Source organism: Haliotis cracherodii, unplaced genomic scaffold (genome assembly GCF_022045235.1).
Source record: "Haliotis cracherodii isolate W230 unplaced genomic scaffold, xgHalCrac1.p SCAF_19, whole genome shotgun sequence".
NCBI classification, from domain to species: domain Eukaryota; kingdom Metazoa; phylum Mollusca; class Gastropoda; order Lepetellida; family Haliotidae; genus Haliotis; species Haliotis cracherodii.
The window spans coordinates 13,066,238-13,084,519 of NW_027266274.1; the positions used below are offsets into that span (position 1 = coordinate 13,066,238).

At 42.2% G+C, this 18,282-nt stretch overlaps 1 protein-coding gene across 1 annotated transcript in view; it reads left to right on the forward strand.

Moving 5' to 3' along the window:
* The first annotated feature begins 5,535 nt into the window (after positions 1–5,535).
* Positions 5,536–18,282, forward strand: part of LOC139467121 (fibropellin-1-like) — a 29,894-nt gene continuing 17,147 nt past the window's right edge. Inside the window, exons 1-4 of the mRNA XM_071248842.1 lie at positions 5,536–5,609; positions 14,717–14,860; positions 15,974–16,090; positions 17,400–17,516. Of these exons, the coding sequence (XP_071104943.1) occupies positions 5,564–5,609; positions 14,717–14,860; positions 15,974–16,090; positions 17,400–17,516 (424 nt within the window). The 5' untranslated portion in view covers positions 5,536–5,563. The remainder of the gene's footprint in view (positions 5,610–14,716; positions 14,861–15,973; positions 16,091–17,399; positions 17,517–18,282) is intronic.

Below are 18,282 nucleotides of genomic sequence, written 5' to 3' on the forward strand. Positions count from 1 at the left end.
AAAACATAAGATTCATGTTCAACAATGCTTGAACATTAAAACAAAAAACGAAGATAGGATGTATTGTTCTCAGATCTACTAGTTTCAATACGAACACCACACATCTAAATTTCGTCAATATGCTCCTCTGGTTTCTGGCAAGTTTGCAGTTTACATAAAATAAAATACAATAATCTGATTTAAGAAGCCTATACGTGTAATAATATTTTTACCATTTCCATTAAAAAAAAAGTCTCTGTAAAAACTACTATATCAGTCTTCTTTGAACCATTCAACATTATGCCATGAAATATTAAAAAATATATTTTTATATACAATAACCCCACCTAATTAAATCCATCAAGTAGTGTTCTGAGTATTTTATGAGTGAGTGGGCTTCACACGGTGTATCCATGAGTGAGTGAGTGAGTGAGTGAGTGAGTGAGTGAGTGAGTTGGGTTTAACGCCGCTTTTAACAGTATTCCAGTTATATCGCGGCGTGTAAACTTAATGTGGGAGGAATGCCCGAAGTGATGCAGGTGTCAGACGTTTACCACTTCGGTGAAACCCACGAGCACGGGTATGGTGCTGACAAACCTAGAAACATAAACGGGGCGAACCGGGATTCGAACCCACAATGGTTTTTTTATGAACAACTGAAACTCCCATTACGTCTTGTTGATTCCAAGGCCGAATGGTTTGCCCAATCAAAACCCCTCTTATTAAAGGTGAGGTGAAATGGGGTTTAACGTGTGTAGCTCCAAGATTATTGCACTCATATAGCGACGTGCATGCATGTGAGTGTGTGTGGCTGCTTGTACTAGTCCGGACTACTGCCGATTTATAGTGCTAGCCCACTGAGATACCGTGCCGCAGTTTAACATGAATACCCCACTCAGACACAGTATACTGACTCCGAGCCAACCAGTCCTTGTTTTAGCCCCTTTATGCCGAGCGCCAGACAGGGTAACAACAAGTACCATCTTTTAACGTTTTTTTGGTATGGCGCGGTCGGGGTTCGAACCCTGGACCTTCCGCTCTCCGGGCAGACGCTCTACCACTAGACCATGGAGGCGGTCCCTCTTATTTAAACGAGAGATGCTATGATTTTACACACGGGCCCAGATGCGCGAAACACATTGCCCCTGTCTAACAATGGGTGGACCCATCCCACTCATCCCATCCGTTATTGATACATTCAGTTCATATTTACCCCATCCCATATAAACCCTGAATTTCTTTTAGTTGCAGAGCGTTGGCACAAGACACATCTTTCAAACCCAGACGGCTGCATCGTAATCTACAATAGGCCACACCATAGTTTCATACATAAGTTAGTTTACACTAAAAAGACATGCCTCACATTATTTTAAATTTAGAAATTACTGACCACAGGGTTTCGTTAGTCGATTTTACTGCTGATTTGCCGTAGGTCTAACTTTAAATGCTCTGATAAAAGAAAAGACGAATCCAAAAGAAACAATCAGACACATGCAACATCTGATTACCGCCGGTAAATACTACATCACATCTCCATGTGGGACCATAAGCTTACAGCAGATCGGCGATATTTTGCCACGTTCATGACAGCAGCGAGCGCGGGTACCGCACAGACAAACCGAGAATCAGGGCGAATCTGTGCGTGCGTGCGTGCGTGCGTGCGTGCGTGCGTGCGTGAGTCGTCCGTAAAAAATGCCGGTTGTATAGTGCCAGCCCAGTGAGATACCATGCCGCAGCTTAACATGAATACCCAACTCAGCCAGAGTATAGTGATTCCGAGCCGATCAGTCGTTATTTAATCCATTTGATACCGAGCGCCAGGCAGGGTAACAACAAGTACCATCTTGGAGCGCCTTTTGGTACCATCGAACCATCGACCTTTCGCTCTCCGGGCAGACGGATCTGACAAAAATATGGATTTTAAACTGCTGTTTCTGCTGTCACTAGGCAATGTCAGCAACGACCTGCGGTTAGTTACCACATAGAAGTATTGTTTTGGCGCTAAACATTACAAATATTTCCGAGACTGTTGTAAGCTGCAACGACTCTGGCGTAATGTCTGTTGAATATATAAATACGCCAAAAGTCGATAAGTAAAAAACAAATATGTACAAGGTAGAAAAATCGTTTAAAGGAAAACAGTTTCAGCGTTGGCTCATTTTTTTCCGTCAAAGCTTCAGCTACCTTGGATGTATACACTACCTGGTAAAACCACTTCTGGAACAATTGGAGGTATTGATGGCGGGTGGCCATGTTAGACTCAATACAACACCAGTAATGGGCAGGACGATTTCTTTGGGTTCATTTTGGCTTACATAAAATATGAATGTTTAAACACAACTAAACAGTGTTGCTAGGTGGCACATGTCATAATATGTGCCGTGAGCAATGAAGGTAAAACATATTCGCGAACGGACGAAGGTGTTGGAGGTAGTCATCGAGTTATTACAGAAGGCTGGAAGACCTTCTTGTTTTTATTGAACTTTTTGTTTGTTTGTTTGTTTGTTGTTTGTTTGTTTGTTTGTTTGTCAGCACCATACCCGTGCTCGTGGGTTTCACCGAAGTGGTAAACGTCTAAGACCTGCATGACTTCTAGCTATCCTCCCACATTAAGCTGACACGCCGCGATATAACTGGAATACTATTAAAAGCGGCGTTTAACCCAACTCACTCACTCACTCACTCATTGATACACCGTGTGAAGCCCATCATTGTCTCATCTCGTGTTATTTCTGGCGTTAACGAGAGACCACATACCGACGAGAGACCACATACCGACTTCGGCAAAAATGGCTTCTGCATAAACGCAGTTCAAACACCTATGGATCATCGAAATCAGTGACCACGGAATTCGTCTAAATAAGACGAAACTCGTGGCTACGAATTTGGAGTTAATGTCTCGGACCTTAATTCTGCCAATCGTGAGGACATCAAAACTGAGCTGATCAACCACGATCCTAAGTACAGCCCAACACAAGACACAGATCAATGTACGAACACCGCATTGGATCCTCATTAGTCACGAGGTTGTGATTATCTCCCTTTTCACTAATTTATCAATGGGCTGTTCGTGGTGTACACATTAGCAAAACTGAGACCGCCTCCGTGGTCTAGTGCTGGAGCGTTCCCCGGAGAGCGGAAGGTCCGGGGTTCGATCCCCGGCCGCATCAGACCAAAAGACGTTAAAAGGTGGTACTTGTTGTTATCCTGTCTGGCGCTCGGCGTGAAGGACTAAAACAAAGACTGGTCGGCTCGGAGTCAGTATACTGTGTCTGAGTGGGGTATTCTTGTTAAAGTGCAGCACGGTATCTCAGTGGGTAGCACTATAAAATCAGCATCAGTCCGGACTTGTACAAGCAGCCACACACACATGCATGTACATCGCTATTGAAGTGAAATAATCTTGAACGCGACGTTAAACCCCATTCACCTCACCTCATAATACTGAAATCAATAATACGTACAAAATGGGTATTTTGATAAAAAACTAACTGCGTAACTAAAAATACATTTCCAATCCATTAATGATCGAAAGTATGGGTTGGGATAATGTTAATGTATATTCGTAACGAATGAAACATACTCTCAAAAAAGTAGAGGATATTTAAAAATAACAGATGATTAGAGAAATACTAAATGGTATCGAGTGATGGGAGGATAAGAAGGAAGAAGGACCAGGTGGAACATGACATCAACATGTTGGTGCAAACCACCATGAGGACGACATGTAATGAGAAACTGAACTTTTGAGATGACTTTATCAATAATGGGTCATGCCCCCACGACTGGCCAAATGTTTGTTTATACCACGTGGTATGGTCCAAAAGTGATCATTCCTAACATTAATATTTCATGTTCCCCTTCTATATTGAAGAGTATATGACGAATTGTAGACATTATTTGTGTGTTTGATGTTTAACGCCTCACTCAGCATATTCTAGCTATATCACAGCGGTCTGTAAATAATCGAGTCTGGACCATACAATTCAGAGATTGACATCATGAACATTGATCCACGTAATTGGGATACGATGACATGAATCAACCAAGTCAGCGAGCCTGACCACCCGATCCTGTTAGTCGCCTTTTACGACAAGCATGGGTTGATAAAGACCTATGTTAACCCGGATCTTCAAGGCTCTGTAGATAATAATACAAATAGTTTGTTTGACGTATTCAAACTAAGTTGCTTCATGAAATACTGTTCCTGACTTATTGTATAGTATTGTATCATGTTAGTGAGGCAGAATACGTATAGCGAACACGACTTTAATTGTGAGATTTATAATCAAGTACATTGATAAACTAAACCAAAAGTGCAATCATATTGTCATATGCTATGCATCTCCATTGTATTTAGACCGCCTCCGTGGTCTAATGGAAGAGCGTCCGCCCGGAGAGCGGAAGGTCCGGCGTTCGATTCCCAGCCGCGTCATACCAAAAGATATTAAAAAATGGTAGTTGTTGTTACCCTGTCTGGCGCTCGGCATTAAGGGGCTAAAACAACGACTGGTCGGCTCGGAGTCAGTATACTGTGTCTGAGTGGGGTATTCATGTTAAACTGCGGCATGGTATCTCAGTGAGCTAGCACTTTAAATCGGCATCAGTCCGGACTAGTACAAGCAGCCACACACACATACACGTGCATGCACGTCGCTATATAAGTGCAATACTCGACGCGACGTTTCACCCCATTTAATCTCACCTCACCATTGTATTTAGAAACATCCGCATGCGACCCCTTCCGTGGCCTAGTGGTAGAGCGGATGATCGGGGTTAAATGCCCGGTCGCGTCATACCAAAATGACTGTGAAAGATGGTACTTGTTGTTAGGGGCTAAAACAAGGACTGGTCGGCTCGGAGTCAGTATACTGTGTTTTAGTGGGGTATTCATGTAAAAGTGCGGCATGGTATTTCAGTGGGCTGGCACTATAAAACCGGCAGTAGTCCGGGCTAGTACAAGGAGAGATAGTCACACACGCGTAAAAGACAGTACTTGTTGTTTCCCTGTCCGGTGCTCGGAATTAAGGAGATAAAACGGTGACTGATCGGCTCGGAGTCCGAACACTGTGTCTGAGCGGGATATTGATGTTAAACTGGTATCTCAGTGGATAAGCACTATTATATCCGTCAGTTCGTTATAAGCGTGTTCGTTATAAACGTAGTTTACTGTAAGTGCAAAAATCTTGAACGTTAAACCCCATTTCACATTCATCCTCCCCACATCCGTATGCCCGAGACATTAAAGTCCCATATACAGTCCTATTGCAACAGCTAAGCGTCTTATATACATAACACGAACGATTTACATTTCCGAGAATTCAGAATCAATGTTCAAGTCATCCATCGGACCACAAATACCTTCTTTATATTCATGATTCTGAAACCAGCAACGCCACGCCTTTTGGATTACATGTAATTGCAGTGGATGTAGCACGTGTTCCTTCATCGCTATGGCAACAGATAATAGACATGCACTGTATCAAGAAAGAACTGATTTGAATAATGTCCACGTGGCAGTGAGTGTTGTGACTACGCCGGGTACATATAGAAGCGATGCCTGCTTCATCAGTTATACCAGGGGATGCAACGTGTCATCATGGCATCAATTGTCCGACCATTCCTCCAAGGTAAGTCCGTGTTCACTGGCAACAAAGTACCTTCCGTCTAAATACAAGTTTCATCATTGCATATCTGAAATGGGTTGACTTAAGGTGATTTAATAATTTAAACAAGCTGTTTCTCGTGCAATAGCATTGAAAACATGCGTCGAGCGTCTAATTTGTTAGCTCACCTTGACACATTGTGTTGGTTTCAGTCCATCACCAACCGTCCCTTAACACTGTATTATGAAAAAGTCTTCTCCTTCTTCTACTACTTCTTTTCCTTTTTTTATTTCTTCTTTTTTTTCTACCGCTTCTTCTTCTTCTTCTTCTTCTTCTGCTGGAATATTGCTAAAAGCGGCGTTAAACCATACTCACTCACTTACTCTTCAGACCGCATCCGTCTGGTCGGCTCGGAATCAGTATACTGTGTCTTAGTGTGGTATTCATGTTAAGGTGCAGCATGGTATCTCAGTGGGTAGCACTATAGAATTAGCATCAGTCCGGACTAGTACAAGCAGCCACACACACATGCATGCACTATTGAAAAGAAATAATCTTGAACGTGACGTTAAACCCCATTCACCTCACCTCATAATACTGAAATCAATAATTCGTACGAAATGGCTATTTTGATAAAAAAAAACCAACTAAAGTCAAGACTAGAACATGCACGTCGTTATATAAGCGCAATGATCTTGGACGCGACGTTAAACCCATTCACCTCACCTCTCCTTCAAATTTACCGTTTTACTTGATACTGCCTTCAGCAAAGGATACGTTTTATTTCTTCTTCTCCTTTAAATTTACCGTTTTACTTCGTGATACTGCCTTCAACAAAGGATACGTTTTATTTCTTCTCCTTCATTATATTTACTGATTTACTTGATACTGCCTTCAACAAAGGATACGTTTTATTTCTTCTCCTTCATTATATTTACTGATCTACTTGATACTGCCTTCAACAAAGGATACGTTTTATTTCTTCTTCTCCTTTAAATTTACCGTTTTACTTCTTGATACTGCCTTCAACAAAGGATACGTTTTATTTCTTCTTCTCCTTTAAATTTACCGTTTTACTTCTTGATACTGCCTTCAACAAAGGATACGTTTTATTTCTTCTTCTCCTTTAAATTTACCGTTTTACTTCTTGATACTGCCTTCAACAAAGGATACGTTTTATTTCTTCTCCTTCATTATATTTACTGATTTACTTGATACTGCCTTCAACAAAGGATACGTTTTATTTCTTCTCCTTCATTATATTTACTGATCTACTTGATACTGCCTTCAACAAAGGATGCGTTTTATTTCTTCACCTTCATTAAATTTACCGTTTTACTTCTTGATACTGCCTTCAATAAAGGATGCGTTTTATTTCTTCTCCTCCATTAAATTTACTGATCTACTTGATACTGCCTTCAACAAAGGATACGTTTTATTTCTTCTTCTCCTTTAAATTTACCGTTCTACTTCTTGATACTGCCTTCAACAAAGGATTCGTTTTATTTCTTCTTCTTCTTTAAATTCACCGTTCTACTTGATACTGTCTCTAACAAACTAAGGCTACCTTACATTTCTTCTTCACAAACAAACAAACAAACAAACAAACGTTGGGACCTTCCATTTCGATTGACTTTTTCCGGCATGTAGTGCAATTTAAATATTTCTTATAATTTGTGATGATACCTCAATTCATGTGGCCTTTTAAGCGTAGCGGAGCTTTAACGTTTTTTTTGGGCGCGAGTATGCCCTGTGGGGTTTAACGGCTAAGAACAAAGGTTTCCTGGCGCCCATGCTTGTCGTAGGAAGCGACGGGAAAGGATTGTCAGCCTCAGTGATTTGGTTGATGCCTGTCATCGTATCCCAGTTGCGTTGACCGAACCTTTGGATGTGTATCACTGGATTGTCTGGTCCAATCTCGCCTTTTTACGGACCGCCTTCATATAGCTTGTATATTGCAGAGCGCGGCGCTTAACAACAAACAGAAATAGATCCCTCTCTTCTTTTTCGACGTCATGAAGGATATTTCGTTCTCGTCCAAAATAACAAGTAATTGCTCGCTCCGAGCGTGAAACGTTATGCATAACCATACAATTTCACATCATATATAGAGAATACTACACTCATTCTCGTTAGATACCATTTTTACGAAACGAGTGGACTTTCTATGGTATCTGACCGAGCGAAAGCGAGAATGAGTGTGGTATTTTATTTATTACCCACGTTAAATATATATACAAGTGTAAATACATAACAACTTTCGTTCGTTAACAGACCAAACTGAAACCGGTTGCAAAATCTGGTTGCGCATGAATATTGATATATGACCAAATATAGGCATTGTTGACATGTTTATGCATACGCATTAACAGCATGCGCCTGCTGTTCTGTTTGCAAACAAACCAGCACCGACGCTCAAGATCCTTTTGGAAGAAAGTCTTCAAGTTACAGTAATTCAAGCGCCATGTTGTTAGTACGCAGGACACCGATAGGAACATTTCAAATGTCACATTAGCGCTGTACAACCGTATATATCCTGAAGACGTGAAAATTAACAAACTCAAATCTGCTTGCATGTCAGTGACAGCTTCGAACGATCGAAGGGTAAGGTCGCCACCGGAATAAGAAAAGACAACCCCGATCCACCCAAAGCGTTTTACGCTAGAGATAGGGAATGTTATTGTTCACATTTGGGATGTTTGGGGCCACAAAATCAGAAGTCAGGCTCATTTCCACGGAGTTTTCGAATGATTAGTACCGGAACTGTGAACTTTAAGTGATCTGGTCGTGCTGTCGTGTTCGTTCATTCGTGAACAACACTTCCCGAAACAAAATACGCTTCAAAAGGGACACCGATGGCACAACCGGATCATCCCAAGTAAGTCTCGATATCTGTCCAGATAGTTTAAACAGACCCTCATTTCACCACGCTTATCCTTTTACGTTAAATCAAATTGAAAGTTGCGAAAGTGGTCGGGTGCGTCACGCGCAAGGGACGCGCTCGATCGGCAGTCGTACATTGTAAATCGATTTAAAAATAGATCTAGCTCGATCATATGTCTGTAGAAGCTCTATGCATAACTTATATAGAATGCAAACCGAATTTGATGCGTGTGACTATCTTGTTTGGTTTAATAAAGTGTTCGTAAATATCTCTCGTTCTCATGAATTTCTTCAGTTCTGCCTTGTAGTTGCAAAATGAACGACGTCTCGCGTTTTTTTATGAATGAAAAAAGTAGTCCCGATGTGACAGAGGTCACGGTTATCCAATCAAAACGAATAAAACAAGGTCAACCTTGTACGACACACGTGTGACGTACGGATTTAGTATCTTACCATCTGTATCTTCACCACGTGGGTAATAAATCATTATCTCGTTCATCAGTTAGAGGAAAATATGTTTAACATCGTGTATTTATCGATGCTGTTTCATCACGTTAAATAAAATCTCGGACATATCTTAACACTGTATATTTTTCTCATATTTATATGCCGTTTACACCATCAGATTGGAAATGTAAACTTTTGCGTGTTAAAAAAAATACCCCAATTACCGCATGAGGTACCATCATATATATTAACAATGCGTTTATTTCCCTCATTTAAAGAGAGGCGGGGTTGGGACCAACGCTAAGTCGGAGTAGCTATTATTCAAGTCTTTTAATTATCATAAAACGTCAACGCCAGAGAATAACCAGTCTCCATTGGAAGTAAAAGGCAAATTAGGGTGAAACTTTTATGAATGGATCACTGAATCTCAGTGATGACATCAGGTGTCATCAACCTTCTGAGCTTGGTCAAATGTTATGTAATGATGATGTTCGCTGCTGAGGATCTCCCTGATGAGACATCTTCCATTGACAAGGCCGTAACTGACTATAAAAGTTCAGTTGTCACCCTTGCCGAACTAGGCTGGAATTCCGGTGTTACATTCTTGTTGGACTAATGAGTCTATGCATAGTCCAATCAAAATTTCCAAACAAACTAGACATCTACGTAAACAACATAGATTTCAAAGTGCAGATTTCGGTCGACTGCATGATTTGCAAAGAACGTGTACCGCCAATTGGGTGTCGACAGATGTTTTCCAAATCTTCTCATGTTTTAAATCAATGTGCTCAAGTAATTTGATGCACTTCGCCAGGTAAGACCCGTTTTATTACAATATAGTTCTTAATTATCGATCAGATCGTCTCGACTGGGCGCCGCCAATTTGTTTGAAGCAAATGTAAGTGATATGAGAGATGGAATCTGATTGGTCAATAGGAGGGACGATCAAGCCTTGAAACTCCGGCCTAGTTCGGCAAGGGTGAAAACTGGATTTTAGAGTCAGTTAACGCCCTTGCCTCAGGAAGATACTGATTACAACGTCGAACGTCTTTGTGTTACACAGAGACGTCATTACGTCTAGACGTAGACATGAACGCTACGCTACACGATAGACACGGCTTTTATAATGTAATATATACTTGATAAACTTGTGCTCCATATTTCAATAAAACAACCGTAATACCTCACATTGTTGAAACTAAACACAATACAAAATGTATACATTTCCTTTGCCAGACAGTTTCATACCTGGATATGTCAATAAGAATGTAGAGTCTCCATGGCAACCATCGATACGTTGAATTAGCGGGCATTGAAGATGAATAACCTTAGTCAATATTGTTGCAAGTTTCAAACCAGATAGTTCCGTTCAAGTGGTGGTTTGTTTGATTTCCAAAGTTCATTTTTAAGATTTTGGCAAGCGAGGTGTTATAGCACACTTGCTTCCTTACTACTTGAAGAAGAGGGCGTGGTCGTCATACCCTGATATTAATGCCCGGGTCATTTGATAGAATATCCTGAATATATATCCAAAGAAGAACGTCACTGTGGATTTGTTTCACTTACAAACCTTTATATGAATTTTGGAATTGAATAAAAGATAATATTTAGAAAAAGCTCGAATAAACGCAACCAACCAAAAAAGGAATATTCGGGAGAAATGGCCTCAAACATTCTCAGAGCGAAAAAAACAAAGCGAAGAAAAGCACAAGTTTTTATCGTTTTATCACGCCACATTGAAATGACATATGGCGAGCCATATAATTGCTAAAATCTGGTACACCCGACAGCTCATAGCTAAGAGACAGCAAGTCTCACAGCTCATAGGTGACAGACAGCATGCCTCACAGCTCATAGGTGACAGATAGACAGTAAGTCTCACAGCTCATAGGTTACAGACAGACAGTAAGTCTCACAGCTCATAGATGACAGACAGCAAGTCTCACAGCCCATAGGTGACAGACAGCAAGTCTCACAGCTAATATGTGACAGACAGTAAGTCTCACAGCTCATAGCTAACAGACAGCAAGTCTCACAGCTCATAGGTGACAGACAGCAAGTCTCACAGCTCATAGCTAACAGACAGCAAGTCTCACAGCTCATATGTGACAGACAGCAAGTCTCACAGCTCATAGCTAACAGACAGCAAGTCTCACAGCTCATAGGTGACAGACAGCATGCCTCACAGCTCATAGGTGACAGACAGACAGTAAGTCTCACAGCTCATAGGTCACAGACAGACAGTAAGTCTCACAGCTCATAGATGACAGACAGCAAGTCTCACAGCCCATAGGTGACAGACAGCAAGTCTCACAGCTAATATGTGACAGACAGTAAGTCTCACAGCTCATAGGTGACAGACAGTAAGTCTCACAGCTCATAGGTGACATACAGCAAGTCTCACAGCTCATATGTGACAGACAGTAAGTCTCACTGCTCATTTTTGACAGACAGCAAGTCTCACAGTTCATATGTGACAGACAGCAAGTCTCGCAGCTCATAGGTGACAGACAGTAAGTCTCTCAGCTCATAGGTGACAGACAGTAAGTCTCACAGCTCATATGTGACAGACAGTAAGTCTCGCAGCTCATATGTGACAGACAGTAAGTCTCACAGCTAATATGTGACAGACAGTAAGTCTCACAGCTCATAGCTAACAGACAGCAAGTCTCACAGCTCATAGGTGACAGACAGCAAGTCTCACAGCTCATAGCTAACAGACAGCAAGTCTCACAGCTCATATGTGACAGACAGCAAGTCTCACAGCTCATAGGTGACAGACAGCATGCCTCACAGCTCATAGGTGACAGACAGACAGTAAGTCTCACAGCTCATAGGTTACAGACAGACAGTAAGTCTCACAGCTCATGGATGACAGACAGCAAGTCTCACAGCCCATAGGAGACAGACAGCAAGTCTCACAGCTAATATGTGACAGACAGTAAGTCTCACAGCTCATAGGTGACAGACAGTAAGTCTCACAGCTCATAGGTGACATACAGCAAGTCTCACAGCTCATATGTGACAGACAGTAAGTCTCACTGCTCATTTTTGACAGACAGCAAGTCTCACAGTTCATATGTGACAGACAGCAAGTCTCGCAGCTCATAGGTGACAGACAGTAAGTCTCTCAGCTCATAGGTGACAGACAGTAAGTCTCACAGCTCATATGTGACAGACAGTAAGTCTCGCAGCTCATATGTGACAGACAGTAAGTCTCACAGCTAATATGTGACAGACAGTAAGTCTCACAGCTCATAGCTAACAGACAGCAAGTCTCACAGCTCATAGGTGACAGACAGCAAGTCTCACAGCTCATAGCTAACAGACAGCAAGTCTCACAGCTCATATGTGACAGACAGCAAGTCTCACAGCTCATAGCTAACAGACAGCAAGTCTCACAGCTCATAGGTGACAGACAGCATGCCTCACAGCTCATAGGTGACAGACAGACAGTAAGTCTCACAGCTCATAGGTTACAGACAGACAGTAAGTCTCACAGCTCATAGATGACAGACAGCAAGTCTCACAGCCCATAGGTGACAGACAGCAAGTCTCACAGCTAATATGTGACAGACAGTAAGTCTCACAGCTCATAGGTAACAGACAGTAAGTCTCACAGCTCATAGGTGACATACAGCAAGTCTCACAGCTCATATGTGACAGACAGTAAGTCTCACTGCTCATTTTTGACAGACAGCAAGTCTCACAGTTCATATGTGACAGACAGCAAGTCTCGCAGCTCATAGGTGACAGACAGTAAGTCTCTCAGCTCATAGGTGACAGACAGTAAGTCTCGCAGCTCATATGTGACAGACAGTAAGTCTCGCAGCTCATATGTGACAGACAGTAAGTCTCACTGCTAATATCTGACAGACAGTAAGTCTCACAGCTCATAGGTGACAGACAGTAAGTCTCACTGCTAATATCTGACAGACAGCAAGTCTCGCAGCTCATAGGTGACAGACAGTAAGTCTCGCAGCTCAAAGGTGACAGACAGTAAGTCTCACAGCTCATAGGTGACAGACAGTAAGTCTCACTGCTCATAAGTGACAGAGCTCAAGTCTTTTGACCACATATTTACTTTGTATGCAATCATTGAGAAATATTTATCGTACAGGAAACGTAAGTTGTATGTGGCCTTTGCTGATTTAAAAAAAGCCCCCAAAGCACGCCCTCTTGATACCTCATCAAACATGCCCGGGATGCAATGGATCGATGCTGGCATCGTCCAAATCTCCCAACAACGTTGCTGAAACTCAGGTTTATCCTTCCGCAGATATAGAATGCCATCCCCGACGATTTTCTTCAACGCTTAGTGGTCTTGATAATGCAAAGGTATCAGGCTGCATCAATGCACGAGGCGGACACACTCGTCACTGACTGCGAAGTTGACTCTGAACCCATGACTCCTCTACCTTACACCTTTACATTGTCCTTTACATGTGATATGATCACTTTCACGGCAGTGACCCGTGAAGATCCGGGATAGAGTAGGTCTTCAGCAACCCATGCTTACCGTCAATGGCGACTATGCTTGTTGAAAAGGGGACAAAAGGATCTGGTGGTCAGGCTCGCTGACTTGATTGATGTCATCGTATCCCAATTGCGTGGATCGATGCTCATGAAGTCAATCACCGGATTTTTACAGACCGCCGTCATATAGCTGGAACAGTGCTGAGTGCAGTGTTAAACAACAAACAAACAAACAAACAAACAAAACTTCCACTGCAGTAAATGTTTTGACCGATTCGCTCTGTTTTATGTTACTGGAACTTTTGCCAAACCAACGACAACCTTGCAGACAAACAAAGACATATGATCATAGGGAACTGCAGCGCCTTAGACGTGAGGGCACCCATGCCCCCTCCTACCTTATGGTGTGTACTCATGCTACAGTTTTATGTGCAATTACTTGTTCGACACTGCAAGAACAGACTGTACGATGTATGAAATAGAAGTATTGTATTCTGTGTACAAATACAAACCATTGCTATAATCGTAAACGATCTGCATTGTACGATCCTGACTATAACGTAGTCATGTGTCCAGGAATCACGATGATACCAACTGATCGCGAAGAGGTGAGCGCATCTGTCACAAACACATGCAAAGACAAGTCAAACTGTTTTGACCAATATTCTCGGGGGGGGGGGGGGGGGGGGGGGGTGGGGGTGGGGGGGGATGTTGGTGTGGAAGTAGAGATTATATGTGTGGCAGTAAGTGGTCTAGTGGTAAAGCGTCCGTCCGGATAGCGGAAGGTCTGGAGTTCGATCACCGGCTGCGTCATACCAAAAGACGTTAAAAGATGGTACTTGTTGTTACCCTGTCTAGCGATCGTCATTAAGGGGCTAAAACATGGACTTGGACGCGACGGTAAACCCCATTTCACAACCACGGCTCCGAGACACCCAGCATATCCAGTCCAAAAAAAATATTGCTCGATAACCTGAGGCAGTACGCCACATCCTCATCCCTCCCGCAGAATAGCAAATGTTCGAGTCCGGAGGTATTATTGAAGATTACGTCGATGTACAGTAAACTACGGTTATAACGAACACGCTTATAACGAACTGACGGATATAACGAACTTACTTTTTGGTCCCGACTATTTGCTGTAGTTATGCTTTATATATGCTTATAACGAACTACGGTTATAACGAACTAAAATTAGTAGTCCCTTTGAGTTCGTTATAACCGTAGTTTACTGTATATGTAAAGCTATTCCAACGCTGTCAGCAAACAAACAGTTACACTAGTCCAGTCAATCTTTTGGGTCATTCTGATATTGTTATTTGCAGCTTTGTTGGTGGTTGCCATGGTGGCTGAAGTAGCACACTGCGCATGCTCCACAGATGCTGAATGCAACAATGGCGGCAGCTGTCCTAATAACACAAACTCATGCGTGTGCGTTAACGGATATAGTGGAGACACGTGTGATACAGGTGTGTATAGATGGATATAGTGGAAACACGTGTGATGCAGGTGTGTATAGATGGATATAGTGAAAACACGTGTGATGCAGGTGTGTATAGATGGATATAGTGGAAACACGTGTGATACAGGTGTGTATAGATGGATATAGTGATGACACGTGTGATGCAGGTGTGTATAGATGGATATAGTGATGACACGTGTGATGCAGGTGTGTATAGATGGATATAGTGATGACACGTGTGATGCAGGTGTATATAGATGGATATAGTGAAGTCACGTGTGATTCAGGTGTGTATAGATGGATATAGTGAAGACACGTGTGATACAGGTGTGTATAGATGGATATAGTTAAGACACGTGTGATGCAGGTGTGTATAGATGGATATAGTGGAGACACGTGTGATACAGGTGTGTATAGATGGATACATTGAAGACACGTGTGATACAGGTGTGTATATATGGATATAGTGAAGACACGTGTGATACAGGTGTGTATAGATGGATACATTGAAGACACGTGTGATACAGGTGTGTATAGATGGATATAGTGGAAACACGTGTGATACAGGTGTGTATAGATGGATATAGTGAAGACACGTTTGATACAGGTGTGTATAGATTTATCTTGAAGGCAATATACTTGAACATTCATTTATGTTTTTGCCTGTGTATAGATTGGGGAAGTTTCCAAACTTCGAAGAGTGAATGAGTTGGGTTTAACGCCGCTTTTACAATATTCCAGTTATATGACGGCGTGTCAGCTCAATGTGGGAGGAAAGCCCGAAGTGATGCAGGTCTTAGACGTTTACCACTTCGGTGAAACCCACGAGCACGGGTATGGGGCTGACAAACCTAGAAACATAATCGGGGCGAACCGGGATTTGATCCCACAATCATAGTTTCCTAACGTGCCCAAGGGACGCAACTCTGCACAGCGAATTGCGGCACCGTAGACGGCTCCCCCCCCCTCCCCCAAAATATGTACCAATAAAGGCCCCTCCATCCATGGCTACGGGACGAAAGGATGGTTTCGGTTTGAATTGAGTATAAACGCACGTTGCTCCCATGACGCTATCGCAAAGGACGTGTTACATGTAACTAAAGTGGTTTTCTTGTTGCAGCGCCACTGTGCACTGCTGATGGAGGTGAATGCAAGAACAGCGCAACTTGCAGAACTGACGTCGTTCCCTACAAATGCATATGCCTCAAGGGTTTCGGGGGAGTGCACTGCGGTGTGGGTAAATATGTTCTGCTTTTGATAACAGCAACTGCCCGAGTCTCTACTTTATTTACACCGTTGCGACGTTTCGGGGTAGATACCAGCACATGTAAATATGTTGGCATGCGTTGTTATAACCTACCCAAATTCTACTGTGCCAATCAAAGGAATAATGTTGAACTAGGACCAACACATTAGCAAGGCTTCAGTTTACTGACTTATATGATGTTGTGTAACGCTAAGCGGCTGGAAAGGTCGCCTCAGTGGTTGAAAGGGTTAGAATGTCGGCCCGACTTTACGGGCAATACTTGTTTTTACCCTGCCTAGCACACACACACACACACACACACACACACACACACACACACACACACACACACACACACACACACACACACACACACACACACACACACACACACACACACACACACACACACACACACGAAACAAACACACACGAAACTAACACACACGAAACTAACACACACACACACACACTATGTAAATACTAAAACATTGGAAAGGAAGTTAAACCCCATTTCTCCTCATCTAGTGTCTGGAAATATTTATTTTGAAAGAAACAAAAAATTCCAATTAAGTTTAAAAGGAGTCGTAGTGAGTTCGGAGATTCTGAACATTCTGTCGAGAATGCCAATGAAACAGTCAGTCATTCATAGCCTATTTTGTTTCTATGCCAAATTTTTTTTACTTATGTATGCTTATGTCAACAGAGACAATGTCTCACAGAGGGCACTGCTTACAAGGCCTAGGCCTTGTCTGGCAATGAGCATTTTAAGGGTTAAAGGAAGACTAGTCTATGAACACCTCTTTCTTTGTCTGCTAATTCAAATTGTAACATGTATTGAAATAAAGCAGTGATCGATTACCCCAACAAAACAAGACAATGTCTCAGGGCACTCGTTACAATGTCTAGAGACCCTTGAAGATCCGGGTTAGAATATGTCTTCAGGAACCCATGCTTGTCGTAAGAGGCGACTAACGGAATCGGGTGGTCAGGCTCGCTGACTTGGTTGATGCATGTCATCGTATCCCAATTGCATAGATCGATGCTCATGATGTAAATGACTGGATTGTCTGGTCCAGACTCGTTGATTTACAGACCGCCGTCATATGGCTGGAATATTGCTGAGTGCGGCGTTAAACAACAAACAAACAAACAAACAAACAAACAAACAAACAAACAATGTCTAGACCCGGGCTTGAGATCGGCAACGGGCCAAGGTTCACAGCCCCCCTTTAAGAACATGGTGAAGTAAATGATCTTGATATGTATTTTCTACATACTTCTATGTATGTTGATCTAGTTCCCAAGTGTACCCCCGAACCAAACGACTGCAAGAACGGAGGGTCTTGTGACGTTACAAAAGCACCCTACCAATGTTCATGCATGGTTGGTTTCCATGGAACTAAGTGCGAAACGGGTACGTACCTGCATAAGCAATTTACAAAATGATACGGGATTTTGGACCTGAAGCTACTGTGTATCAACTCAGAAACTTTCACACAGAATTATAAACTCGAGATATTTTGAGCTAGTAATTATGTAAATGATTACATATTTTGTGTTCTGTTCTAATTTTGAATGGACAAAAGCATAGCTGGTTATATTTACATGAGTGAAGTGCAGTCATAGAGAGTTTGAATCAAGTCTTTTAAACAACATCCTAAAGCAGATGCAAATGACAACACCAGCTTTAAGTTAAACTGACCACTATTAATATCATGGTTAACATGGAGATGTTTATGGCAATGGCGTTTGTTTCCTTTAAACTCAACTGATCCTATGAAGGAAGAGAATTTATGGGTGCCAACTTCTTTATTATGAGGAACACAACGTTTCGGAGTATATGCTTACTCCTTCAGCAGGTGAAACGAAACGTTGTGTTCCTCATAATAGAGAAGTTCACTTCCATAAATTCTCTTCCTTTTGTGTATCACTTCTATATGCCTTAATTCAAAGACTTGATCCTATAAAGCTATTTAATTCCAAAGCAGGTATTACTTGAACCAGCATGCGATCTCATAAAAAATCCGATCTGAGTTATCGCTGCCGATCTAAGGACATCCCATTATGGGTCACGTCAGAACGACCTTTCGCTAACTTTGACCGACCACTGAAATGACCAACAAGAAGTCGACATCAGCCAATTAGCAAGCAGCTTTCTGGAGCTTTACGGCACTCGTTTC